Source organism: Vipera berus (genome assembly GCF_964194415.1).
Source record: "Vipera berus genome assembly, chromosome: 3".
In the NCBI taxonomy this organism is placed as follows: Eukaryota; Metazoa; Chordata; class Lepidosauria; order Squamata; family Viperidae; genus Vipera; species Vipera berus.
This window is the reverse complement of record NC_138204.1, coordinates 80,978,733-81,006,562: the sequence shown is the minus strand read 5'-3', so window position 1 is coordinate 81,006,562 and position 27,830 is coordinate 80,978,733. Positions and strand designations below refer to the sequence as shown.

General features: G+C 42.0%; 1 protein-coding gene across 1 annotated transcript in view; it reads left to right on the top strand.

The window, feature by feature from the left end:
- The first annotated feature begins 8,444 nt into the window (after positions 1-8,444).
- Positions 8,445-27,830, top strand: part of ZNHIT6 (zinc finger HIT-type containing 6) — a 53,085-nt gene continuing 33,699 nt past the window's right edge. Inside the window, exons 1-5 of the mRNA XM_081325855.1 lie at positions 8,445-8,533; positions 15,802-15,867; positions 15,956-16,062; positions 16,948-17,033; positions 21,243-21,346. Of these exons, the coding sequence (XP_081181981.1) occupies positions 8,463-8,533; positions 15,802-15,867; positions 15,956-16,062; positions 16,948-17,033; positions 21,243-21,346 (434 nt within the window). The 5' untranslated portion in view covers positions 8,445-8,462. The remainder of the gene's footprint in view (positions 8,534-15,801; positions 15,868-15,955; positions 16,063-16,947; positions 17,034-21,242; positions 21,347-27,830) is intronic.

The window sequence follows — 27,830 nt, the reverse complement described above, 5'->3', positions numbered from 1 at the left end:
TCGTGACTTTTTTTTCATTGCCAGCAATTGGGGTGGATGCAGTTTCGGCAAGATGCATCCAACCTGTGGGTTGGCAGTTTGACACCCGTCTTAAGCCATTAACTGACAAGTAGCTTTCCTACAAACAATAGTTCCAAATTATAACAAAGGCCACTCGGGACGACAGGCTAGTTAACAACAGGTTTATTAAGAGCAAGGCAAACATAGAATAACTTGTCCGGCTTTTATAGCCGGCAGCTGGTAGCGAGGACCAATCAGCGGTGTTTAATTTGGCGCCGTGTCAGGCAGGGACCAATCCGCGTCGTCTTTTGTTGACAGCTCCGGCTTCCGCGTGGCTTGGTGTTTTGACAGCCGCGAGCTGTCAGTGGTCGCGCCTGCGCTGTGCGGTGGACGCTTTGACAGCTTAGGCTTCCTCGTAGTCCGGAGTTTGACAGCCGCGAGCTGTCAGTGGTGGCGCCTGCGCTGTGCGGGGAACTTTGACAGCTGTCAAAGTTCCCGCGTATTTTTCTGTCAGGAGGCTTTTAGTTTATACGTTTTGCTGCTGCCGTATTATTTGAACTGTTAACATATATACATATCTATTAAAGGATTGTTTACATATATAACACACCCCTTACCCCTCCCCTGGTGCGTTTCCCTCCTCTTGGATGTTTGAACCTGCCCACTGATAGTCTTTTAGGTAGGTGGGTGGTCTCCGATTCCTGGTTGAGCGGCGAAGGGGTGGGGGGTGGTCTGGTCCTGGATCTTCGTTTTGGTGTTCTTCTTCCTGGTTTGGGATAGGCAGCATTTCCGGTGGAGGTTGTATGCTGGCATTGGTTGGTTGCTCAGAATTGTGTGGTGGTTGTCTGGGTCTGAGCTGATCAATATGGCGGCGTATGTTGCCCTGTGCTTGCGTAGCTATAAGGTATGAGATGGGCCCTGTTTGTTTTATTACTGTCCCTTGGACCCACTTGTTTTTATCTGTGTAAGATCGTGCCCAAATCAATTGACCTGGGTTGAGTGTGCGGGCGGGGTGGGGGTGCTGTTTTTCTTCTGGATATGTGTCGGGGTGCAGTCTGTCCAGACGTGTTATTAGCCTTCTCCCCCATCTTAATTCCGCCGGTGATTTGCCGGTCGTAGAGCATGGTGTTGTGTGTTGTGCTAAGAGGAACTGGCTGAGGCGCCTCTGCCAGTTTCCTGTAACGAATTTTTTTAATGCTTCTTTTGTGGATCGTACCATAATTTCAGCCATTCCGTTTGACGATGGGTGGAACGGCGCCGACGTGACCAGCCTAATACAATTCTTCATAGCGAAGATCTGAAATTCACGAGAGGTGAATTGAGGTCCGTTGTCCGAAACCATGGTGTCAGGTAGGCCGTGTGTAGCGAATATTTTTCGTAAAGCTTGAATAGTGGCTTGGGACGTTGTTTTTCTAAGGGGTGTGACTTCCAGCCATTTAGAGTGGCTGTCTACTACAATTAAGAAACTTTGGCCTTGGATAGGTCCTGCAAAATCTAAATGTATACGTGACCACGGGTTCCTTGTAGTCTCCCATTTATGGATTGGTGCCTGGGGTGGTTCGTTCCTGGTCTCTTGACAGGTATAACACCCACCCACATACTTTTCTATTTGTTTATCTATGCCTGGCCACCACACATAACTTCTAGCCATCGCCTTCATTTTTACAATTCCAGGGTGTCCTTCGTGTAAAATTTGTAATGTTTGGTCTATGTTTTTCTCTGGTATGATGACCCTATTTCCCCACAGCAGGCATCCTCTATGTGTTGAAATCTCATTTTTCCTGTTATAATAAGGTTGGAATTGAGGTTGTGGATTTTGAGCTGGCCATCCTGTTGTGGCCCATTTGAGGATTCTGGCAAGTATTTTATCTTTGGCAGAATTATTGGCTATGATGTTTGCAGTCAGGGGGCATTCTGGCAGTTGGGAGATTGCTAAAATCTGGCTGGCTGGGGCTGGGTCTGCGTCCCTGGCTTGTATGGGCAGTCTGCTGAGGCAGTCAGCATGTCCCAATTCTTTACCTGGTTTATGTATTAGTTGATAGGAATAGGCTGCTAAGAATGTTGACCATCTTAAAATTCTCGGAGAGAGAATTTGTGGAGTAGTTTTGTTCCAAGTGAATATGCCTAGCAGGGGTTTGTGATCCGTAAATATAGTAAATGGTCTTCCATACAGGTAATCGTGAAATTTTTTGACCCCTGCTACTATTGCTAGGGCTTCCCTGTCAATTTGTGCATAGTTTCTTTCAGCTTTGGTCAGAGTGCGTGAATAGAAGGCTATGGGTCTTTGTGTGCCGTCCTTGAATGTGTGACTTAAGACAGCCCCGATTCCATAGGGAGAGGCATCGCAAGCGATGCATATTGGGGTGTCCTCTCTGAACAGGGTGATAGTTGAACTGTGACAGATAATCTTTTTTAACGATTGGAAGCTATTCTCATGTTCTTTGGTCCAGGACCAAGTTGTACCCTTGTCTAGGAGTCTATGCAGAGGCTCTGCAATAGTGGCTTTATGGGGAATGAAGGCGTGGTAAAAGTTTAACAGTCCTAAAAAGGATTGGAGCTCTTGTTTATTCCTAGGGCTGGGTGCGGTCTGAATAGCCTGAAGTTTTTCTGAGGTGGGGTGAATGCCCTGGCTATCTATTTTGTACCCTAGGAATTCGGTGGATGTGACTCCAATAGAGCACTTTTCCCGCTTAAGTTTGAGGCCGGCTTCTCTGAGCCGGCTCAGCACAGCTGACAGCCTGTCAGCTAAGTTCGCTTCGTTTTCTCCGGCGATGAGAACATCGTCGAAATAGGGGCAGACCCCGGGTATTCCTTTCAGGGTCTTCTCCATGATACCCTGAAATATACCCGGGGCCGCCGATATGCCAAATTGGAGCCTCTTTACTTTAAAGGCACCGCGGTGGGTGACAATTGTCTGGGCCTCCGCAGTGTCCTCAGTGACAGGCAGTTGCAAATACGCCTGTGTGAGATCAAGCTTGGCGAAAAGGGCACCAGAGCGGATGGAAGCAAATACGTCCCTTACCGCTGGCACCGGGTAGGCATGGGGGCTGAGGGCTAGGTTGACTGTCGCCTTATAATCAGCGCACACTCTCACTTCACCATTAGGTTTGATTGGGGTGACAATAGGGGTCTCCCAGGTTCCCCCTTCTGTTGGCTCCAGCACCCCTAGTCCTACGAGGCGATCCAGTTCGTTTTCGATTTTTTCTTTAAGGGCAAAAGGTACCCTCCTGGCTCTTATCTTAATTGGTTGGATTGCAGGGTTTAGCTGCAAGGAGATGGGGGGACCCGTATATTTTCCTAAAGTGCCATCGAAAACGTCGGCGTACTTATCGCAAACGACTTCTAGGCTGGGTGTTTGAATGGTGTTAACCCCCGTTAAGGCGATGCCTAGTGGACTGAACCAGTTTAGTCCTATCAGGTTGGTACGGTTCCCTGGTGTAACTAAAACCTCCAGGGGACCCTTGAACCCCTTGTACTGTACTACGACCTTGGCTTTCCCTTCCAACGGAATGGGGGTTTTCTGGAAGTCAGCTAGGTGTACCTGAGTTTGTTTCAGGGGAATTTGTCCTCGGCCTTGCTGACAGATCTCCTGATAGGTTGTTAGCGAAATTAAGGAGACTGCTGACCCTGAATCTACTTCCATCTGGCAGGGCACCCCCTGAATTCTGACCCAAATCTTAACCTTGGAGCTTACGCTGTTTACCCTGTCAATTGACTCTACCAGGGGCCCTGGTGGGGTTTCCCTTCTGGCCTGGGCAGCCGGCCTACCTGGGGGGTTTGCCTCCACCTCATTGATGTTGTCCCGGCCCTTGCTGCGGCACACCGGCTTGATGTGGCCAGTCTTCCCGCAATTGTGGCATTTTGCGTTCCTAAAGCGACAGCTTCCTCGGGCATGATTGCCCCTGCAGCTGGCACAGGCGGCTCGTTGCTCGTAACGAGGTGGTGGCGGTGGGGGGTTCCTGGACCTACGGCTGTCCGATGTGTTGCCCCTCCTCGGCAGCCGGTGCTCCATTCTGCGCTGTAGGGCTTCTCCATCGGTGAAATCTACCGACTCTCCGCTGTCGCTGAAGGTTGCGCTCTCCTGGTAGACGGTCGCGGGGGTCTCCTGGGTCGTGATCGTCGGCTTCTTCTTGTGGCTGTGCTCGTACGCCATGATCTCCCTGGTCAGCTCAGCCAGGTTCATGTCGGGTTTGGACGTCAGTTTCTTCTGTAGCCTCTCGTCCCTCAGACCGATCACCACCTGGTCTCTGATGCGGTCTTCCAGGTCGGGGAAACAGCAGTTCCGTGCAGCGTGTCTGACCCCGGCGATGAACTCGTTGGCGGGTTCGTCCGGCCGTTGTTTCTTTTGTGCGAATTGTACTCGCCAGTATAGTTCTGAACGAGCCGGCATGTAGTACTTGTTCAGCTGGTCCACCAGGTCTGCGTAGGAGACTTCAGTGATGGGCACCGGGCTGAACAACCCGACGGCTGCATCGTACACCGGGGGCCCGCTGATGTACAGCAGAGCGGCGGCCTTTGCTCGGTCGTCAGTGATCTTACTGACGAGGAGGAATCCCTCGACTTGGCCGAGGTGTGATTGCCATCTCTCGGGATGGCGGGTATCAAACTCCCTCACACGGCCGAAGTTTGCCATGTCGTCCGGTCCTGGGTTGCTCTGATGGAAGTTAAAACTTCCGTGACAGCTCTTGCCGGGAACTCCCTTCCTCGGCCGTGACTTCAGCTCCGGAGCGATCCCATCCTCGTCGCCAGTGAAGTAGCCAAGGACCACTCGGGACGACAGGCTAGTTAACAACAGGTTTATTAAGAGCAAGGCAAACATAGAATAACTTGTCCGGCTTTTATAGCCGGCAGCTGGTAGCGAGGACCAATCAGCGGTGTTTAATTTGGCGCCGTGTCAGGCAGGGACCAATCCGCGTCGTCTTTTGTTGACAGCTCCGGCTTCCGCGTGGCTTGGTGTTTTGACAGCCGCGAGCTGTCAGTGGTCGCGCCTGCGCTGTGCGGTGGACGCTTTGACAGCTTAGGCTTCCTCGTAGTCCGGAGTTTGACAGCCGCGAGCTGTCAGTGGTGGCGCCTGCGCTGTGCGGGGAACTTTGACAGCTGTCAAAGTTCCCGCGTATTTTTCTGTCAGGAGGCTTTTAGTTTATACGTTTTGCTGCTGCCGTATTATTTGAACTGTTAACATATATACATATCTATTAAAGGATTGTTTACATATATAACACAACACCCGTCTTAAGCCATTAACTGACAAGTAGCTTTCCTACAAACAATAGTTCCAAATTATAACAAAGGCCTGCTGCTTTAAAAGTCTGAGGCCTAAAAAAGATTTAAAACACAAAAACTATCTTCTCTTGATTCAATGTGCAGCATATGCACAATTGTTTTTATTTGTGGCTAATTTTTAATAGTAAGTGTTGTGTAGCTGGTTCTTGCAGGCATTGAACAAGACGGAAGGTTCAAAACAGCAACAGGCTTTATTGAAGGTCAGACGTAACAGAAGCAACAAGTGAGCTGCTGTGCAGCTATTTATACGGTTGGCCGGTAGGCGGCGACCAATAGGTTTAAAGCAGAGGTTTCCTGCCCAAGACCTACTTAGCCAGCTGGAGACAACCATTCTGGGCCGGCTAGCAACCGTTACAAGCATACACGTGAACTAGCACTTAGCAATTGAACTCAAGCATTTAGGAAGCAGTGCAACATAAGCAAACACATATATATATAAAGGCCAATACCTTACAGTAAACATCTCTGAAAATTACAAATCCAATCATAAAACATTTGCTCAGAAAGAAATGCAACTCTTTGTAGGCTTACCATGTCTTCCTTTGTTCCAAATCCCTTTATTCATTTATTTGTGTATTTATTTATATCCCACCTTTATTATTTGTGTGTGTGTGTATAAATATCCTACCTTTATTATTATAAGTAACTCAAGGTGACAAACATACCTAATACTCCTTCCCCCTCCTATTTTCCCTACACAACTGTGTTTATTTATTTATTTTTGGGACTTATATGCCGCCCTATCTCCCAAAGGACTCAGGGCGGCTAACAACAATAAAACACAATAATACAAATGTTAAAAAAGATTAAACTAACAAGCCCCAATGATAAAATATTAAAAATATTCTATTTAAAAAATCCCTAGTCAGTCCAGGTCAGCCTAATGGAAGAGAAATGTTTTAAGTCCGCGACGAAAGGACCGGAGATCCGGGGCCATCCGGAGCTCAAGGTGAAGTTGATTCCACAGGGCCGGAATGTTAGGTGAGTTGGGCTGAAAAAGACTGGCCCAGTCACCAGCCGCCTTTCAGACCTATGGCGGCATTATAACTGACAAGTTTGCAACCCAGCACCTTCACCCCTAAAGTGGCATGTATTTACTGTATGTAATAATCTTATAAATTGTTACTCCTTTGTTAAATTATTACGCCCAGAATACATACAAGACAAGCTATTTGAACAAGCCGGCTTGGCCTGATGGGGGATGGGTTGGTTTTTTATTGTCATTTTAATATACATATAACAAACTCTGGCAAGTTCTTAAAGAGATGGGCATACCAGACCATCTTATTTGTCTCTTGAGAAACCTATATGTAGGCCAAGAAGCAACAGTGAGAACTGGACACGGAACCACTGATTGGTTCCAAATTGGGAAAGGAGTCCGGCAAGGCTGCATACTGTCGCCTTGCCTATTTAACTTATATGCAGAGCACATCATGAGAAAGGCAGGGCTAGATGAATCAAAAGTTGGAATTAAGATTGCCGGAAGAAACATCAACAACCTAAGATATGCAGATGATACCACTCTAATGGCAGAAAGTGAAGAGGAACTAAAGAGCCTCTTGTTGCGAGTGAAGAAGGAGAGTGCAAAATGTGGGTTGAAACTAAACATTAAGAAAACCAAGATCATGGCATCTGGCCCTCTCAATTCCTGGCAAATAGATGGGGAAGAAATGGAGGTAGTGACAGATTTTATTTTCCTGGGCTCCAAGATCACTGCAGATGGGGACTGTAGCCAAGAAATTAAAAGACGCTTGCTCCTGGGGAGGAAAGCCATGGCAAATCTAGACAGCACACTAAAAAGCAGAGACCTCACCCTGTCAACAAAAGTACGTATAGTCAAGGCTATGGTCTTCCCAGTTGCATTGTATGGCAGTGAAAGCTGGACCATAAGAAAGGCTGAGCGCCAAAGAATTGAAGCCTTTGAACTATGGTGCTGGAGAAGACTCCTGCGAGTCCCTTGGACTGCAAGGCGATCAAACCGGTCAGTCCTAGAGGAGATCAACCCTGACAGCTCTTTAGAAGGCCAGATCCTGAAGCTAAAACTCAAATACTTTGGCCATCTAATGAGAAGGAAGGACTCACTGGAGAAGAGCCTAATGCTGGGAAAGATTGAGGGCAATAGAAGAAGGGGACGACAGAGAATGAGGTGGCTGGATGGAGTCACTGAAGCAGTAGGCGTGAGCTTAAATGGACTCCAGAAGATGGTAGAGGACAGGAAGGCCTGGAGGAACATTGTCCATAGGGTCGCGATGGGTCGGACACGACTTCGCAACTAACAACAACAACAACAACAATATACATATTTACTGTTTTTAGCCTGGGCATATGTTTAATTCTTTTTAACTTTTGTATTTTTGTATTTTTTATATGTCTGCCCTGTTCACCGCCCTGAGTCCTTCGGGAGAAGGGCGGTATATAAATAAAATTATTATTATTATGTTGTCTCCTACCGCAGACCTCAAGAAACCTCGGACCAGTTACCGCTAGTCCCCAGAAGCTTGTGTTTGGAGCCACAACTCCCATTAAAAATGCAATACTAGTATTAGCATCTAGCACAGGGAATGCCCCCATTTCAGGGAGAGTGCACAAAGCAACGAAACCAAACGCCTAAAACGCTTCATTTCCTTTTTTTTTTTTTTTTTTTTTGATCCATTCAGGCTCCGAAGCTTCTCAGGAATCAGACTTCACGTGTTAACGGACCCTTCCTTTTACCCCGTTACCCAGTGCTTTTTTTTGTAAAAGAAAAAGGTGCCGGAACTCACACATGTCATACAACCTGCCTTGCCTACCCTAAAAGGTTCCATCCAAAAAAGGTGCTGGAGCTCCGTTCTAAGCATTCTATGAGGAAAAAAAAACCCTGCAGTTACCAATACCATTTACTCCTCCCTGCAGTCTGCTCTGCCCATGGCCAATTGCACCAGCACCACTTTTGCCTGATTCCTTACCAAGAAAAGAGCAACTCCTCCATCATCCTTTCCCTGCCCGGGTCTGCCGGGAACGATCCCTCCACCCCGAATTTCCAAGCCTCTCAGCCCGCCCCAGCGACTCTTAAGCTGGTGTGCGGCGCCCTCCGGGGGCTTGTTTCCGCTGCTTCTCTCCGCACGGTCGCTAGGAGGAGCTGTCCCGCGCTCTCACGAGCCGGCGCGCCAGTCTAGGCTGCAACAAGCGCGGCGCCCAACATGGCGACCGCGACGGGAGCCGTTCCGAGCGGGGCGGTGGAGAGCCATCAGCGGAAGATGTCGCTGCAGAGGTAGGCCCTCGCCTCCTTTCGCGCTTTCTCCGAGACCTCTTACCTTCGCCACAGGACGGTTGGACGAGTTTTCCATTCGCGAGCGGCGGGGCCCAAGGCTTTCGGGCGGAAACGAGGGGCGATCCCGATGGAGGGTGGAGAAACAAACCTCGTGGCTTTAAAGCTTCCCGCGGGGACCGCTGAGTTGTAGCCTGGCGTTGGGGGTGGGCTGCCGTTTTTAGTGTTGGTTGCTCTGCTGCTCTTGTAAGCCGGTTGTGGGAGGCGGGAGTTGCGTCTTGTGTTGAACGGTTCCCGGGATCAAAAGTGTGAAAAAACGGGTCATCCGGCACTTTTTTCTTTTCTTTTAGCGCTGTCGTAACTTCGAAGGGTCACTAAGCGAATTGTTGTAAGTCGGGGACTGCCTTGCATAGTCCACGTTTTTAGAGCTTTGCGAAAAGCCAAATAGGGTCATTCTGTTTGAATGACAATGCTAAGCTTGTAAGCCGCCCTGAGTCTTCGGAGAAAGGCGGGATACAAATGGAATTAAAATAAAATAAATAAATAAATATTCTAAGTGAGTAACCTAAAGGTTTAATAATCCAACTAGCACAAGGGAGGCTCAGCCAATCTCAATGTGTACTGGTTGTACTTTGACGATAAAGGTTCATTCATTCATTCATTCAGGGGGAGAGCATTCTCCGTGGGTGCGCTAATCCTTTGGAACCGCTTACCAGCTGAAATCTGGATGGCCCCCGACCTTCACTCCTTCCGGCGTGATCTAAAAACTTATCTATTCAAACAAGCCGGCCTGGCCTGATGGATTTGGGTTTTAAAATTATTCTTACTTTATTGCTTTATTGTATTCTTACTTTATTGCTCTGTACACCACCCTGAGTCCTCCGGGAGAAGGGCGGTATATAAAACAAACAAACAAATAAATAAATAAATAAATAAATATTTGGCTCCAATGTTAAAGTGCTATCTTGTCACCCTTGTTTCTTCTTTTTGGGGGTTTGGCTAGTCTAAAGAAAAGAAGAAATAGGGATGACATGATAGCAGTGTTCTAGTATTTGAGGGGCTGCTACCAAGAAGGAGGGGGTCAAACTATTCTCCAAAGCACCAGAGGGAAAGATGAGAAACAATGGTTGGAAATTGATCAAAGAGAGGAGCAACTTGGAATTAAGGAGAAACTTCCTAACAGTGAGGACAATTAATCAGTGGAACAGCTTGCCTCCAGAAATCGTGGGCATTTCATCACTGGAGACTTTTAAGAAGAGGCTAGCTAGACAGTCGCTTTTCTGAAATGGTATAGGTTCTCCTGCTTGAGCAGGGGGCTGGACTAGAAGACCTCGAAGGTCCCTTCCAGCTTCTACTCTACTCTACTCTATTCATATTAGCGTCTCTTGAGGAATTCTACACTTAAAATGGGCAGCAAACATTCTTACACTGTTCACTTGCTCTCAAATGTTTCTGTGTAGTTTTTTCCCTTCAGCTTTTTATATCTAACTGGCATTTGCTTTGGATATTATCCTGTTTATATAAAGTTTATACATCACAAGTAGTCCTTGACCTACGACCACAATGTAGCTTAGGAGAGGGGAGGAAGTAGATTGCGAGGGGACGTCGTGCAACATATTGTGACTTTTTTCCCATTGCCAGCAATGGGGTGGGCACGGTTTCAGGACAACGCATCCAGCCCGTGGGCTGGCAGTTTGACATGCCTGATATACAGGTAGTCCTCGACTTACAACAGTTCATTTAATAACCATACAAAGTTACAACGGCACTGAAAAAAGTGACTTATGTTTTTCACACTTATTGACCATTACAGCATCCCCATGGTCATGTGATCAAAATTCAGATGCTTGGCAACTGGTTCACTTTTATGACAGTTGCATTGTCCGGGGGTCATGTGATCATCTTTTTGCGACTTTCTGACAAGCAAGGTCAATGAGGAAGCCAGATTCACTTAACCATGTTGCTAACTTAACAACTGCAGTGATTCACTTAACAACTGTGGCAAGAGAGGTCGTAAGATGGAGCAAAGTTCACTTAACAAATATTTTGCTAAGCAATGGAAATTTTGGGCTCAGTTGTGGTCGTAAGTCATTGACTACCTGTATTGCGTATATTGCTGAAATGGAAATGATAGATAGAGCATCAGTCAGTGCTGGTGCTTGTCAGCTATAGTTGAAGGTCATTCAGGTCTAATGGTTAGGTATCATTTCTTTCAGAATTAACAAGAGTTGGAAGGGACCTTGGAGGTCTTCTAGTTCAAAAAGTGTTCCTGTGGATTTAAATTTTACTCATCACTGACATATAGGATTCTCTCCCTTTTAAAAAACATTTTTGTTCACACACATTCTCTATTTGAATAATCTTGGGGGGGAGGGAGAATAGGCAGAAGCACAAAAAATGTTGTGTGGGGATTTTTTTGAGTAGTAAGCACAGCCCTACACAGGCAGTCCTCAACAACAGTTCATTTAGTGACCATTCAAAGTTACAACAGCACTGAAAAATAGTGACTTTTTCACACTTGCGACCTTTGCAGCATCCCCGTGGTCACGTGATCAAAATTCGGACGCTTGGCAACTGGTTCATGTATATGATGGTTGCAGTGTCCTGGGGTCATGTGATCCCCGTTTGCAGCCTTCTTTTTTTTTATTAAAAAGTTTTACAATACATTTTATCTTTAACAAACCAAAAAAAGAAAAAAAAACCCTCCCAACCCCCTCCCCTCCCACCCTCTTCCCCCTCCCTAACCCTCCTCAACCCCTCCCTCCCCTTTCCCCTCCCCCCCCTTCCCAGAGCAAAATACAGGGTATAAAAATACAAACAATCATAATCTAACTTACGCAAACAATCCTAAACTATTTAAACTACCGAACTTTAACTCATATAAGAAAACTCCAAACATATATATATATATCATATCAATAATTATACAAATACAAAATAATACTTTCCAATCTAATACCAAAACACCGGGTATAAAAATACAAACAATCATGATCTAACTTACGCAAACAATCCTAAGCTATTCAAACTATCAAACTTTAACTCATATAGGTAAATTCCAAACATACATATATATATCATATCAATGATTATTCAAATACAAAATAATACCTTCCAATCTGATGCCCAATAAAAACAATCCCAAATAAACCAATTTATATCAATTGTCTAAAACTATTCCTCATTCCAACTAAGCTTTAAATTCACATTATCCTAATGTGTTATACAACTTAAAATACCATAGATTACTTCCCGTTTGCAGCCTTCTGACAAGCAAAGTCAATGCAGACATTAGATTCACTTAACAATTGTGTTACTAATTTAACAACTCCAGTGATTCACTTAACTGTGGCAAGAAAGATCATAAAATGGGACAACGTTCACTTAACAAATGTCTTGCTTAGCAACATAAATTTTGGGCTTAATTGCGGTTTTAAGTCGAGGACTACCTGTGCTGTATACACTTTATATAAGCAGGACAATATCCAAAGGAAATGCCAGTTAAATATAAGAAGCTGAAGGGGAAAAACTATATGGAAATGTTTGAGAGCAACTGAACATGATGCAGTGCAAGAATTTTTGCTGCCCAATTTAATGTAGAATAATTCCTCAAGAGACACTTTAATGTTGGATTCAAATGTGCTAGTTGGATTAAACCCAGTGGTGGGATTCAAATACCTGAACAAGAAGTTCTCTGCGTGGACACCGCCTGGACTTCCAAGGCTCAGAATGGACTTCCAGAAGTGGTGTCCATGCACTTCTGGTGGGTCATTCTGGGTTTGAGAGGCTTCCCCCAGGCCTCCGAGGCTCAGAACGGACTTCCAGAAGTGGCATCCATGCACTCCTGGTGGGCTGTTCTGGGCCTGGGAGGCCTCCCCCAGGCCTTTGAGGCTCAGAACCAACTTCCAGAAGTGGCGTTCACGCACTTCCGGTGGTCCGATCTGGGCTTTGCAAAAAAGGAGTAGGGCTTCAGCCGGTTCACCAAAGTCAACAAAAAATTAGCCTCTGGTTCTGCCGAACCGGTGTGAACTAGCTAAATCCCACCACTAATTAAACCTTTTAGGTTATTCACTTAGAACATTTGAATAGAATGACCCTCTTGGCTTTTAGCAAAGCTTTAAAAACTTGGCTATGTAAGGTAGTCCTCGACTTACAAGAATTTGTTTAGTGACCCTTCGAACTTACAACAGCACTTTAAAAAAGTGATTTATGACCGTTTTTCACAGGTTTGATCTTTGCAGCATCCCTTTGGTCACATGATCAAAATTCGGATACTTGGCAACTGACTCATTTATGACTTGCACAGTCCTGAGGTCATGTGTTCTCTTTTTTGTGACCTTCTGAAAGCAAAGTCAATGAGGAAGCCAGATTCACTTAATAACCATGTTACTAACTTAACAACTGCAGTGTTTCGTTCAACAGTTGTGGAATTAAAAGTCATAAAATGGGGCAACGCTCACTTAGCAACAGAAATTTTGGGCTCAATTGTGGTCGTAAGTCATGGGCTACCAGTATTTGTCTTTATTATTAGTTGACTGATCATCACAGCTACTATTTGTACTTATATATTTTATGGGTGCTTTTTGGGTTTAAATGTTTTTTCATTGTTTTGTAATTTTAGAAATTGTAAGCAGGCCAGAGTCACGTGGTCTATGTCTGTGGAAAAAAATAAATAAATAAATAAAATTTAAGAGATTTTTGAAATAAAACATTTTCCAATACTCAAATTTGGTATGCAAAGATTTAGGTGACTATAGTTGTCTGCAGAGTAGACCAAGTGAAACATAATGAGTGGTTTATGAGTATTGACATTTTTTTTCAGCAATCTTCTGCTGGTATTACAGAATTACATTGCAAGTGACAAACCTGTGGACAATGTTGATTGGGAAGGATGCTTGACACAAGCTTGGCACAATTTCACATTATTTTTGTATTAATTTGGACTGTTGTACTTTGGAGCTGTACTTTTAACATCTAACATGGACCTGAACTTTTGCATATCTCAAATGCTCCTAAAAAGATATGAACAAATAGAAGAACAATATGTGCTCAGCTCAAAGACTTCTTGTTGGCTTCTTTGTCCATATGACTTGCAAACTCTCTTTTGGATTCACTTTGGATACTATTCATACAATTTTATTGAATATGTTCATGTAAACATCACTGGAGTTGTCATGGCTGTGGTATAAATCGAAATTAAATTTCAGAGCTGGGCAATCTATGATCTTTGAACCCAGTTCATGTAAGACCATGAGCTCCCTCTGACCACATCATCATTTACTCATTTTTGGGTGAAAATCCCAATACATTTGCACTATAAGTATAGATATATAAATAAAATAAATAAATATTAGATGTAAAACAGTTAAAAAGCAAAAACATCAATCATACTTTTTTTTACAAAATTCTTCTGCTTACTTTGCATTATTTCCCATCAAGGCATCTTTGCTCTACTGAAGCTCTTATGCTTTTCACAAATATTTCTCAGCATTATTTTAGGCTTTTATCTTAACACACAAGTCAGAATTGTGGGTACAAATAGTAATCCATTTATAGATATGAAGGGGAACAGGACTTCTTTAGGACTATCACTACTTCTATAGTGACAAACCTGAAAAAGGCCTGTTCTCCCTGTATCTATAAATGGTTTCTCAGAATTTACTGTATTAAATTATGTCTGGATCAGTTTGACCTAGGTTTAAAGCACAATTCGGAAAATGCTAAGTCAGTAACCTGACACTTGGCCTTTTTGAAAGAAAAAATTCCACAGCAGTTCAAATTAAAAATTGAGTTAGTTCCACGTAAACAAGTTCATCATGTTCTGATTTTATTCATAAAGCAATGTATAAAAGAAAGGGTATGCCTTGTGATCAGGCTTATTTTGCTCCAAAAGATTTGTTTAGCTGCTTTTTCCTTCTTACCTTCTGGGTGGAGGCTTCGTGATATCCGAAGCAGAACATCCAGATTCAGTCACAGTTTTATTCCATGTATCATCAACCTTGTAAATACTCAAGTTTTCTCTTTTTGCTATGTATTCAAAGTGGACAGTGGTTAATATATGTGTATATATAGTTTGACTGCCTCTTCTTTGTGGCAGCTCCTGAGATATTGGAACACTGCTATCATGTCACCCCTGGTCCTTCTCTTCATTAAGCTAGACATACCCAATTCCAGCAGCCGTTCCCTATATGTTTTAGCCTCCAGTCCCCCAATCATCTTTGTTGCTCTTCTCTGTACTCTTTCTAGAGTCTCAACATCTTTTTTACATCGTGGTGACCAAAATTGGATACAGTATTCCAAGTGTAGCTTTACCAAGGCTTTATAAAATGGTATTAACACTTCAGGTGATCTTCACATGATGACATATACATAACAGGGAGGGAAAAGGCTACCGTATCTGGGCTGCAGAAACTGGAAAACTTACATGGCCTCAAGAAATTTGAGTTTTCTGTACCTCTCTGTAGCCATCTAGGAATTGATTTTTTTAATAGCCAGATATGGTAACAGGAAGACCCAAAACTGTGAGTTTGGTGATTTAAAAAGAAAACGCATTTTTAGAATAGTGGCATCTCAGTGCCTAGGCTCATATATTGTGTCTGTTTGACTTCTTATGGTGGGTGCAGAAAAAAACCCACCATTAGGATTTGATTTTATATTTAATATCGGTGTGCCATCAATTACAAGAGCAAAGACCCAGCCAGGAGCTGATTGTAGATCAGATCACAAAGTGCTGGTGTTCAGGTTGTGTATTTCTGATTTAGTATGATGTGCCAGTTGGAACTCTGATCTCTAGCTGATGGGGCACCAGTCCAAGTTACTCAGTTACATTTCAGGCTAAACAAAGCATGGAAAAGAATTTCCATTGTTTAGCTGCTTCTACTGGCAAGAAATGACAAAGCAGCATTTACCAGGATGCTGCTGACAAACGATAAGCCAGAATCCTGAGGGTGGCCATTAACAGGATGTAAGATCCTGTTGTGTTGATTCTCATTGGAAGCTTCAAGGGGCTCAGATTATCAGTAACAGTATTTTAACACCTTTTGCAGGAAATGCAGTGGAATGGAAAGACATCCTGACAGAGTTTATTAATTTGTAATAAATCAGTTTTGGGGAGATAGCCAAGGCTGCTAATGGGAGTTTGCACTTAAACAAAAGTGAAAAGTTCTGATCATTTTTCTTCACTAGTTTGTCTTTTCCAAAGTCCCCCTGTGCAGAGACTTTTCTCTGTGTTGTTCACCTGTACACGTAGCGTCTCAAATTTCATTTTTTAGATGTGAACTCTGCAATACAGAAGCAGCAAAATACAGGTGCCCTCGATGTATGAAATATTCATGCAGGTAGGTATAAACCAAAGACCTTTTTTTAAAAAAAAAACTTAGGTACTGAAAATAAAATAACAGTGTTTCTTTGCTTTTGTGCTTTCAGTTTGGCTTGTGTAAAAAAACATAAAGCTTTATACAGCTGTAATGGAACCAGAGAAAAAGCGGCATTTGTGTCAATGAATAAGTTCAGCAACTTAACTCTTCTAAGTGGTAAGAGTATTAGTCCAATAAAAGTAGTCGAAAGTACTGTAGGCCTTGGCATAAGCAACGATCTACACTAGTGCAGTGAGCTATATAGCTTTTTTAAAAAATATGTAAGAATTATAAAATTACTATTTTTTTGTAAAGTCTTGCTACTGTGCCGATAGTAAGCTCCTTTTTACTATACTAGCAGTGTAGTTTGGCCTAGTATCCTAAATCAAACACAATAGAGTATGTCGGATAGAATACAAAGATAGGTTGAGAATATTTTGGACTGAGAATAGGTTGAGAATATTTTGGACTAAGAATGAGGTAATGGAAGTATATTTCTTAAAAGAAATCTAATCCTAGCACATATAGAGGTAGTTAAAATTTCACAGACTCCAAAGCTTGAAAAAATACTTGAAAAACAGGAATGGAATGAAAACTGGAACTGCACTTCTCAGCAATAATAATAGTAAAATTTATTTGCAGTCAATGACTAGTCAGATCTAGCATAACACTAATACCATCAAAACAGCATAGAGATTTTTTAAAAAAATCAGAATAAAATATGAAATCCCAGCTTCTCCTTAAAGAAATTTCTCTTTTCCTGGGGTTGTATGGTAACTTTATGATTCCAGGGGGAAAAAAGCATGTTTGAGTAAGAAAAAAAATCAAAAGACTATACCCTCTCCTTCTCTGAATTTTTCTGACTTTAAAAATAATAATAGCTTTATTTAAAAGATATTGCAAAACCTTAATTGCTTCTGGTTCAACTACATTCTTATACATACTGAACGTTGTAATGCTAAAGACACGACGTATATATAGTTCTTTATATTTTTACATATCAACATCACTTTTATTTCAGTAAAATGTCTCCTTGCCTTTTTTCTTGTTTTTCTTCTTCAGATTATCGGTTTTTAGAAGACGTGGGAAGAATGACTGACCGAGCTGCTCGAGATGCTATTTCTCACAAACCCAAAAGCAATCGATTTGTAAATATTCTAAAGAAATTAAATGTTTTACATTTTTTTCAACTAGAAAAAAAGATTGGGAATGTAAATAATGAAAAGATAAGCATGGAAGATCACATTATATTCAATGTTACCTTGAAATGGATACATTGAACAACATTTGAAGATAGTTTGTAAGGAAGTTTTGAGATACAGATATTGTTAGATGTTAATCTAAACTGAGTTTAGTACCTCTTTAACCTCAGGAAGATAATTGTTGTACTGTGGTAATTCTTAATTAAAATATAGCAACTGTGTTCATATTAGCAACCCAGCAGTTGGGAGAATACTACTCAGTATGGCATATTGTTTCTATTTGGTTATTTTATATATCATCATTTTTTCCAAGCTTTGAAAATAACAAAAGTTTGTCCTCCTCCAGGACAGAGTGTTATCCTTTTCCCATTATTTTTTTTTAAATTCCATTTATATCCCGCCCTTCTCCGAAGACTCAGGGCGGCTTACAAACTTAGCAGTAGCCTTCATGCTATGTATATGCCTGCTTATTAGGGCTTTCACACACACCCCAAGCGGCATTATTACAAAGTCAGCTTAATTGCCCCCAACAATCTGGGTCCTCATTTTACCTACCTCGGAAGGATGGAAGGCTGAGTCAACCTTGAGCCTGGTGGGACTCGAACCTGCACTAATTGCAGGCAGCTGGTGTTACTTAAGGAGGCATTAGCCCACTGCTCCACCAAGGCTCAACAGAAAAGGGATTAAAAGTCTCACAGTTTTCAACTTAATAAACAACTTCACATGTGAATCTTAAGGCCATTATATTCAATTGGATTTGGCTTAGTATGTTGTAGGCGTCCAGGTATTTGATTTGAAAGCTGTGCTTGTGCTTAGTATGATATATGAACTTAACCAATTATAAGTCTTTCAGTAGATCATGAGTTGTTAGCCTTGAAGCTGGCCTTTCTGCAGCCTGGCCAAGAGAAAGCTGGCAGTAAACTGACTGGTATGATGGTACAGTCTTAAACTCAAGTTTTGAGAAAGTTGTACGGATGGTTCCTGTATCTGACCTCTGTATTCTTCCATATACCCCGTGCAAAGTCAAAAATGACCTCACTTCAGAAATATTAATTTTATAAACAACTTTAGATGTTCAGAGTATTTTGTAGAGATGTTGAGAACCTTCTTTTAAGCAATATCAGAAGTTACACTTCTGATAGGCTGATTTCTATTATTATTATTATTATTATTATTATTATTATTATTATTATTATTATTATTATTAATTTCTCTCGGCATTTACAGTCATGCATAAAAAAGGGATATGGTAGATAGTTTGTCTTTTTGGTACACATACAAGTAGTCCTCAACATATGTCCATAATGGAGCTTGCCCTTTATGACCTTTTTTGTGATGGTCATTAAACAAATCACCACAGTCATTAAGTGTATCTGAGGCCATTAAGCAAACCAGTAGTTCACTGTGGGTGTGGTTTTACCAAAAACCAGAAGCAAGTGCAGTTTTCAGCAGAAACTGTAACACACAGTCACACGTAACTCTATTGCCAAGAACCCAAAGTTTAGACCCATGTTTACGGAGGGGGCCTGACCACTGGAACTTCAAATCCAGATCATAAGTCCCCTTATTCAGGTTGATTGTAACTGTGAACAGGAGTGCATATGTCCCTGCATGGAAGCCCCTGCTGTTATCTTTGTTAAGTTTGAAGGAAATAGGAAAGAAAAAAAGGACAAAGATAAATCACAGAGATTACTAGAATGCCCTCAGAGGGACTAATGTACTGAAGACACTTCAAAATGAAGAGCATTTCTCCATGTTTGCCATTCCGTGGTAAAATTCTAGAGCAGGGGTGTCAAACTGCCGGCCCATGGGCCGGTTGCATCATGTGGAGGCCGCATCCACCCCACCTCTGGCAATGTGAAAAAAGTCGCAATATGTTGCGATACGTCACGTGACACGGCGAGTTTGACACCCCTGTTCTAGAGCTATAAATAAGCCTATATTCTGCATAAAACAAGTGATACACAAGAATTTTGCAGGGAGCATTGTCCCACGGAAGAATCTTCCATTTTATTGTTTGAAAGATGTGTTTTTCCACCTTTCTTTTTTCCTCTTTGATAATGGCTGCTAGTAGAAGCAGGAAGTGTGTCTGCAGAATGATTAGGTTGAGTGAATGTAGAAAGGAAAACGGTTAAGCTGTTTGGTTTCACTTGGAAGCATCTATTTGGAAGCAGTGCTGACACTTTTCAGTTTTGCTGAATAAAGACAGCTTAAGGGAATAACGGCTAGCAAAGTGGAAATTTCCCATTTAGAATTGCAAGAAATAACGAGAGAGAGAATATAGCAATAGGTTTTCAAGGGTTTGCTTTTGGTTTGTGTAGGAGATTTGCTATACTTTGCAAGCACCCTGTAAGCATGTGAATGCCCATAGATAGATGTTTCTTTTAATGTATGCTAGGCGCTCTGCCTCATCTGATTTTTGATATTCTATGGAAGTAGGGCAAGTCTGAAAGTATAAATTTCTTGCATATTTATTTCCATACGCGACTTGAGCACTTTCACAATTAAAATAACATTAATGACTGTAAACCAGCGATTCATTAGAAATGCTCGCACATCTCAAGAGCAGTAGAAAGATTCCATAACAATTGATAAGATGGAAAAGAGCAGCTTCATTTCTTTGTATTTGGTTAAATAAGCATTTTATGACTGAGGATGCCAATTGCTGGCAGCTATTTATGCATAAGAATATACAGACTCTCCCCAAAAGAGCCGTTTTGTGAAATAGCTTGTTTGTCATATCCATGATTTTACTGTGGATCTGCAACTGATTTTCATATGCAAGAATTAGATTTAAGGGTGACATTGAAAATCTTTAGAGCATTGTTAAGGGATTCTGGGATTTGAAGTCCACACATCTAAATGTTGCTAAAATTGAGAAACCTCGATATAAAGATGTAAATACGTGTTAAGATTAAAAGATTTATCATTTCTGGTACTGAATATTAGTATATAAACTTAGATCTCATATAATTTTATCCAATATAATTTCATGCAATGTTAACACAGAATTTAAGTTCTGTTAAGTTTCATCTAATGTAGCACTGCAGAACTGTATGCTTTTGAAGGCACATTCATTTGTATAGAACAGTCAACACCTCCTTTATGTATGCCGCTTAAAAATTAAATGAAAGCATAAATAAATAAAATCAAGGGATAGTTTTATGAAAGGGAGTCATTTTACTGAGTAGAGCTATGCAAACCTTTTGAAAGAGTTGTCTCAGAACATTTGGAAACACACATAAGCCCCTTCTTTTTGGCTTATTAAAGTAGCCACTTCTTTTTCCAGGCTTGCACAGCTGCTTTAGAAGCTGCTTCCTGTTATTTCTGCTGTGTGAAATGCACACATGCAGAGGCAGCTGGAGAAGCTGCTGAAACCACCTGCAAAATGACCCTCCTTGAATGATTTGAAAAGAGCTACTGTGTACCCATCCTTGTTTTTTCTGAAGCATTTCTTCCAAAGGATTTGCACAACCTGTTACTGAGATAATTACGCATATACTCTAGGTAAATTCAATCATTTTTGAGCAGTCAATTCTACAAGATAGTCGCTGCTGGATATATTTTCAGTCTTGTTAAACTTTAGTGATTTAAGTCCCACATATTGAAGGCAAAGCCTTAGAGCAAGGGTGTCAAACTCGCAACATCACGTGACGTGTCACGACGTAGCCCAACTTCTTTGCCATTGCCGGCAATGGGGTGGGCGTGGTTTCGCTATGATGCATCCGGCACACGGGCCGGCAGTTTGTTTGACACCCCTGCTTTAGAGCCTCATATAGAAATGGTTTGAACATCTCATCTATTCTGTGAAACATGATACGTCTGCTTTCAATATAACCTTCAATTGTGGTTTACTTTTAGAAAAATAAGTTTGTAAGAACAAATTTTGCACTCCAGTGTTTTATACTTGGGTCATGAGGAGGTTTTCTGCTTTAGTGACTAAAATTTAAGCTTAATCTTATTGAAACAAGATTTAGACATGACAAACTAAATGAAAGCAAAAGATTCCACAATTCTCTTATTTTCTGGGTCTTGAACGTGTGAAGCTTGGCCTAGTAGTGCTAAACCACAATTTCTCAAAAATAATTATTTGAAGTAGTTCACATTTTAAAGCAATTCTTATCCTTGCATTTGAAAACCTGCATCTCTCATCAGGTAAACTTTCTGAGAAACCGAGCTCGAAGGTGCAAGATCTGCTTGCAAACTTTACCAATTGGCTTCACAAAGAGACGAGAGAATTCTACTTTCTATAGCAATAAGTAAGTTTCTAGCTACTCTTATTAGCATGCTGTTAGCTCAACAAAGTCCTTCATTCTAAATATGGCTTTTATGTGTAAGTGTCTTAAGGCGAACAAGTGATGAAATTCAGTGCAATGTCAGATATATTCTGCCACTTACATACTTGGTGCACACATCACAACACAGGTCTGAAAGGGTGTCTTGATTCATCCTAATAAAACATTATCCAGCTATAACCTTTGAATTATTTTCCCAAGTGACCCACAGGGGTCCTGATTGCTTTTCACCATTCTGAATAAAGTTGGCCTTTGACTGATTTATATTTGTGTTGTTTTCTCAGTGTGTACTATGTACAGTATGCATTTAATCTTGTCATCAGTAAATTATGATATTAGCCGTAGAATGATATAAACTTTCTAGCTTTGTTGCAGAGAAGGATGGAAAAGAAACATGATTCTTTCATCAACAAGGAGATGCTAATACACTTCATTGGTTTCAAGGAGCATAATTGTGAATTAGATAGGAGGGGAAGCTGTTATGTAACAACAGAGACATATATTTATTTATAAATCATGTCTGCAATATTTATACACAAATGTTATACTCTGTCTTCATAGCACAGTCTGTTTTAATAACTGTTCTGTCAGTGGATGAAGTAGAGACATTGATCCACAAAAGCTTATGCACAAGGCTTTTGGTTTCTTGCAAAGACTAACTTGGCTATAATTCTGAAAACCAATAGATGGCTCTCTTGCAAATATTTCATATTACTATAAGGCATTTGCAAGAAGAAATTGGCATACGGGCCAATATACTTCTATGCTCGAAGTAGAAATCTGTATCTAAGCAGGAATATCACAAAAACATGCAAAAATTCAGCTTTAGTGATCAAGACAGTGTCAGATTAAAATTTGCAAACTTTTCTGTAAATTTTGCAATAGAAATGTGCTCATCTTGCTCCTGTTTTCAGCAACGTAGCTCAAATACCTTTCAAGTTCTGTTCAGTGTGTGAATACAGATCATTGTAACAGTAAGGTGATCACTTATAAAAGTTTTGCTTATACAATCAGCTGTGCAACTTAAAATCTTTAAATATTTCAGATGCTGCCTTAGGATAAAAATATTGATCAACTCCTAAGATAATAGTGTTGGATGCTAAAAAAAAATCTGACTTATTTCTAATTATATCGGAATATTATGTAGCCTTACTAGATATAATCAGGCATCGTAACTCTTTTGATATACAATTTGAACCATTATTGTTCCCATCGCCTCTTCCCAAAAAGCAGGTTGAAAGAATAATCTAGTATTCCCTCATGAGAAAGTTACTACCTAAGAGAACTTGGCAAATTCATTATGCTGGTAGCAACATGGCAGTTAGGTGACAAGTCATGCTGAAGAGAGATTTGTCTGTCTTTGTGAACATTTTTTAATACTACATTCCCACCGTTCACAGTAGGAGGGAATATACTGTAGGAGTGCGCATGGAATGTGCACCTAGAGAAGCTACAGGAAACTCTTTTGGCAAACCAGAGCTTTCCCAGAGGGAGGCCCAGATTAAGAGATTGCACATTTCTGAGCTGAATGGGGAGGGGGGGAGAAAGAGGTTCAGAGTAACCACACCTTAGAGCCTTTCAAGATGTATCTCATGAGTTACTCCATGAGTCTGGCAAGCTTGATATTAGGCCCAAGCCCAGAGATAACACAGTTGGGCTCAATCCTTTTTTTGCTTACGCCTAATGAATGGAATCTTGCTCAACTCGAGGTATAACTTTCTAACCTGTTAAATATATCCCGAGAGGTTGTAAGATGTGGCTGTCCTGAAACCCGCACCTCTACCATCCAGCTAAGGACTGTGCAGTCTCTTAATACAGTCCTCTTTTTGGGAAAACACTCTCTTGCCAAAACTGCCCCACTGCCAAAAGCACAGACCACACAGTCACATATAACAGGGCTTTTCAACCAGTGGTACGGGTACCACCTGTGGTACATTGGCAGCTGGCAGGTGGTACGCGACCATCCTAGAACAGTGGTAGCAGGGGAGGGGAATGAGCTGGAGCTGCAGGGCTGTCAGGGCTCAGCGGAAGCGCCAGGATCAGCGCCAGGCTCCATCTGGAGCTCAGCACTGATCCCGGTGCTTCTGCTGAGCCCAGAAGAAGCGCCGATCAGCTGGAATGTTGTAGCATCTCCAGGGTCTTGTGATTTAGATTCAGATGCTTGGCAACTGATTCATATTTATGACGCTCACAGTGTCCCAGGGTCATGTGAAGTGACCGAAACCTGCTGCAACCACTCAGCAGACGAGGGGGAATAAAAACCAAACACCACCCCACCCCACCCCCACTGCCAATCCTCAACATGAAAACCTCGGACAGGAGGAAGAGTGCCGCCGGGCAGGCAGGCAAGTGTCTTGCTTGGCTGTAGCTTGGGGGGGGGCGCTTGTTTCAGTGCCATTGTAACTTCTCTAGGAGCCTTGGTGGAGCAGTGGGCTAATGCCTCCTTAAGTAACACCTGCTGCCTGCAATTAGTGCAGGTTCGCATCCCACCAGGCTCAAGGTTGACTCAGCCTTCCATCCTTCCGAGGTAGGTAAAATGAGGACCCAGATTGTTGGGGGCAATTAAGCTTTGTAATAATGCCGCTTGGGGTGTGTGTGAAAGCCCTAATAAGCAGGCATATACATAGAATGAAGGCTACTGCTAAGCTTGTAAGCCGCCCTGAGTCTTCGGAGAAGGGCGGGATATAAATGGAATTAAAATTTTTAAAAAAATAACTTCAAACAGCCACTAAGTGAACTGTTGTAAGTCCAGGACTACCTGTACTTCATCACTTTTTTCCTTTTGGGGGTGGGGTCATCAAGTTTTTGACACATTGCAAGGCGACTGTTGGTACTCAGATGTTGCCGTATCCTAAAAGTGGTACAATGGGTGAAAAGGTTGAAAAGCCCTGACATATAAGACTGATATGGGGTCCCTCTAGTAATGATTATGGTCTTAGAATATTTGTACTGTCATATTTGTACTTCAGAGAATGTAGTGTTAAAAAAAATTACATTTTTGACAGTTTGATATGCCCCTTAATCACTTAATGAGGCTGAATCAGTGTTTCTGAGGCTTAGAAGAGCATAAAAGGGAATAGTTTTTGAAAAGTGAGGTAATTGTGGCTTTAACTGCTGTATGCTGCCTGTAGTCACCGTGTGTGAGTTGGGCAGCCATATCAGTTTGTTTAATAAATAAGTTTTGATGAGTTGGAATTAGGGACGTCTGTGGAATACTTAAATATAAAGCAGCAAGTTTCTGAACCCTCAGTTATGTCATTTGAAAATGTTGCCATTCTTTTTATGGCCCTTTTGGAATAGAATTAAGGATTGAGTTTATGTTTGAGTATTAATGTGGCTTTCCATTCCTATGATTTCATTGTTGTCTTAATGAACCACAATAGTACTTTTTGCAACATCATGGAATTTCTAAAAAAAAACACCACATAATCAAATTGGCTGAAGGAAAGTTGCTTGGCATGTAAACGGCTTATGTCCAGTGAGCTTATGATTCATGCTTAATTCATCTGATCAGTAGTTAAAAAGAATAACCCCCATTCACAATCACTTGGACTTAACTCTTTTTTTAGCTGCTGCCCATGTAAATACAGAAATCGGCGTAGATAGTTTCTGGTTAAAGTTTCCACATCTTTCATCTCTCTTTCTTTTGCCTAAAGAATCTTGTAATTATTCTTTTTTTTTTAAATTCCATTTATATCCCGCCCTTCTCCGAAGACTCAGGGCGGCTTACAAGCTTAGCAGTAGCCTTCATTCTATGTGTATGCCTGCTTATTAGGGCTTTCACACACACCCCAAGCGGCATTATTACAAAGTCAGCTTAATTGCCCCCAACAATCTGGGTCCTCATTTTACCTACCTCGGAAGGATGGAAGGCTGAGTCAACCTTGAGCCTGGTGGGACTCGAACCTGCACTAATTGCAGGCAGCTGGTGTTACTTAAGGAGGCATTAGCCCACTGCTCCACCAAGGCTCATTCTTACTTTAAAACCAGCTAAATTCGTTCCATCATCTCGTGAATTGCAATGGCCTAATTAAATTTTCTGGGTAAACACTCATTTAGTTCCCTTTTTCATCGTGCTGAATTTTTTCTAAGAAAAAGGGAGACTGTGGCACTGGGCAAACAAACAAACAGGGAGAAACAAACATTCCAATGGAAACTTCTTAAATGGTGAAGCCCGAGCAAGACCTCTCTCCTCCAAGCATTAGTCACTGGATCCTCTGGGAGGCTGGGTGCAGTGTCCTGAATGTTCCTGCCCCCCCCCTTGTCTTTCTGTATGTTGATCCACACATGCTTCACTGACGGCCTACACAGCTCTAGAAAAGAGCTACAGGCTATCAATATTCACTTTTGAAAGATTCTACAAGCCGGAACTTATGTTATCAGATATAAGCTGTGTAAAGCCTTATTAGTCCCCTACTCATGACTGGAAGCAATAAACATCTGCAGGGCTGCAACCCCTCTCATCCCCGGTTTAGCGACTTGTTTATAAATCTCTTGAAAGTGAAAAAATATGGTTTCTGTGTTTTTTTTCTGTGTTGTCTCTATATTTGGTGAAGGGCTTTAATGTTTTTATTCCCACCCTTATCATTGATATTCCGTTAATGAGGCTCTAAATGTTGCTGGCCAAACAATTTCTGGAGACAGTTTTCCTGGGCATTAATAGAATGAAAGCATCAAGTGAAAACATCTGAATGTAAGATGTGCAACCAATAAAGAAGAATTGCAGGATAATGTGTTTGCAAATGAATACAATAGATGAATCCTATAGAACAGGGCTTTTCAACCAGTGGTACGGGTACCACCTGTGGTACATTAGCACCAGGCAGGTGGTACGTGACCATCCTAGAAAAGTGGTAGCGGGCGAGGGAAATGAGCTGAACTGGTGGCAGCATCGCACAAGCATGAGCGAGAGATGGCTGGAGCTGCAGGGCTGTCAGGGCTCAGTGGAAGCGCCAGGCTCCAGCTGGAATATTGCAGCATCTTGTGATTTACATTCAGATGCTTGGCAACTGATTCATATTTATGACGGTCACAGTGTCCCAGGGTCATGTGAAGTGACCAAACCCCGCTTTAATCACCCAGCAGAACGGGGGAATAAAAACCAAACACCCTCCCACCCCACCCCCACTGCCAATCCTCAACAGAAATGCTCACAACAATGAAAACCTTGGACAGGAGGAAGAGCGCCGCCGGGTGGACAGGCAGGTGTCTTGCTCGGCTGTGGTTTGGGGGGCACTTTTTTCAGTACCATTGTAACTTCGAACAGTCACTAAGTGAACTGTTGTAAGTTGAGGACTACCTGTACTTCATCACTTTTTTCCCTTTTTTTTTGACACCTTGCTAGGCGACTGGTGGTACTCGGATGTTGCCATATCCTGAAAGTGGTACAATGGGTGAAAAGGTTGAAAAGCCCTGCTATAGAACGCTGGACTGCAACACAATTTTTTTGCTTCCTTTACATACCAAAGGAGGTGAAGTATAAATTGTGCCTTTTTTGAGAAAGAAGAAATAGTGTTGCACTGATAATTAAGATTTGCAAAAGGCTTCTACATTTTGTCAGTAGAATAGAAATTGAAAAGATAATTTCATAATCCTTTGTTGCTGCTCATTAATACACTAGGAAGAGATTGGGTAGAGCATAATTTGTTCAAACAGTTAAGGGGCAAATAGGCAACCCTCAATCAGAATAGAGCTGGAAGGGACCTTGGAGGTCTTCTAGTCCAACCCCCTGCTGAAGCAGGAGACCCTATACCATTTCAGACAAGTGGTTGTCCAGTCTCTTAAAAACCTCCAGTGATGAAGCACCTACAATTTCTGACGGCAAGCTGTTCCACTGGTTAATTGTCCTCGCTGTTAGGAAGTTTCTCCTTAGTTCCAGGTTGCTTTTCTCCTTCATTAGTTTCCATCCATTGTTCCTTGTCCTGCCTACAGGTGCTTTGGTAAATAAGTTGGCCCCCTCTTCTTTGTGGCAACCTCTTAAATACTGGAATGCTACTATCATGTCATCCCTAGTTCTTCTTTTCTCTAGACTAGCCAAACCCAAATCCTGCAGCTGTTCTTCATGTGTTTTAGTCTCCAGGCCTTTAATCATCTTAGTTGCTCTTCTTTGCACTTTATTCTTTTTTTTTTACCCTGAATGTATTTATTTATTTATTTATTTATTTATTTTAATTCCATTTATATCCCGCCCTTCTCCGAAGACTCAGGGCGGCTTACAAACTTAGCAGTAGCCTTCATTCTTTGTATATGCCTGCTTATTAGGGCTTTCACACACACCCCAAGCGGCATTATTACAAAGTCAGCTTAATTGCCCCCAACAATCTGGGTCCTCATTTTACCTACCTCGGAAGGATGGAAGGCTGAGTCAACCTTGAGCCTGTATCATAGAGTCAAAGGTGTTTTTAAATTTAGGTGAATAAATACATAATCTGACTATCCACTGCTGTTT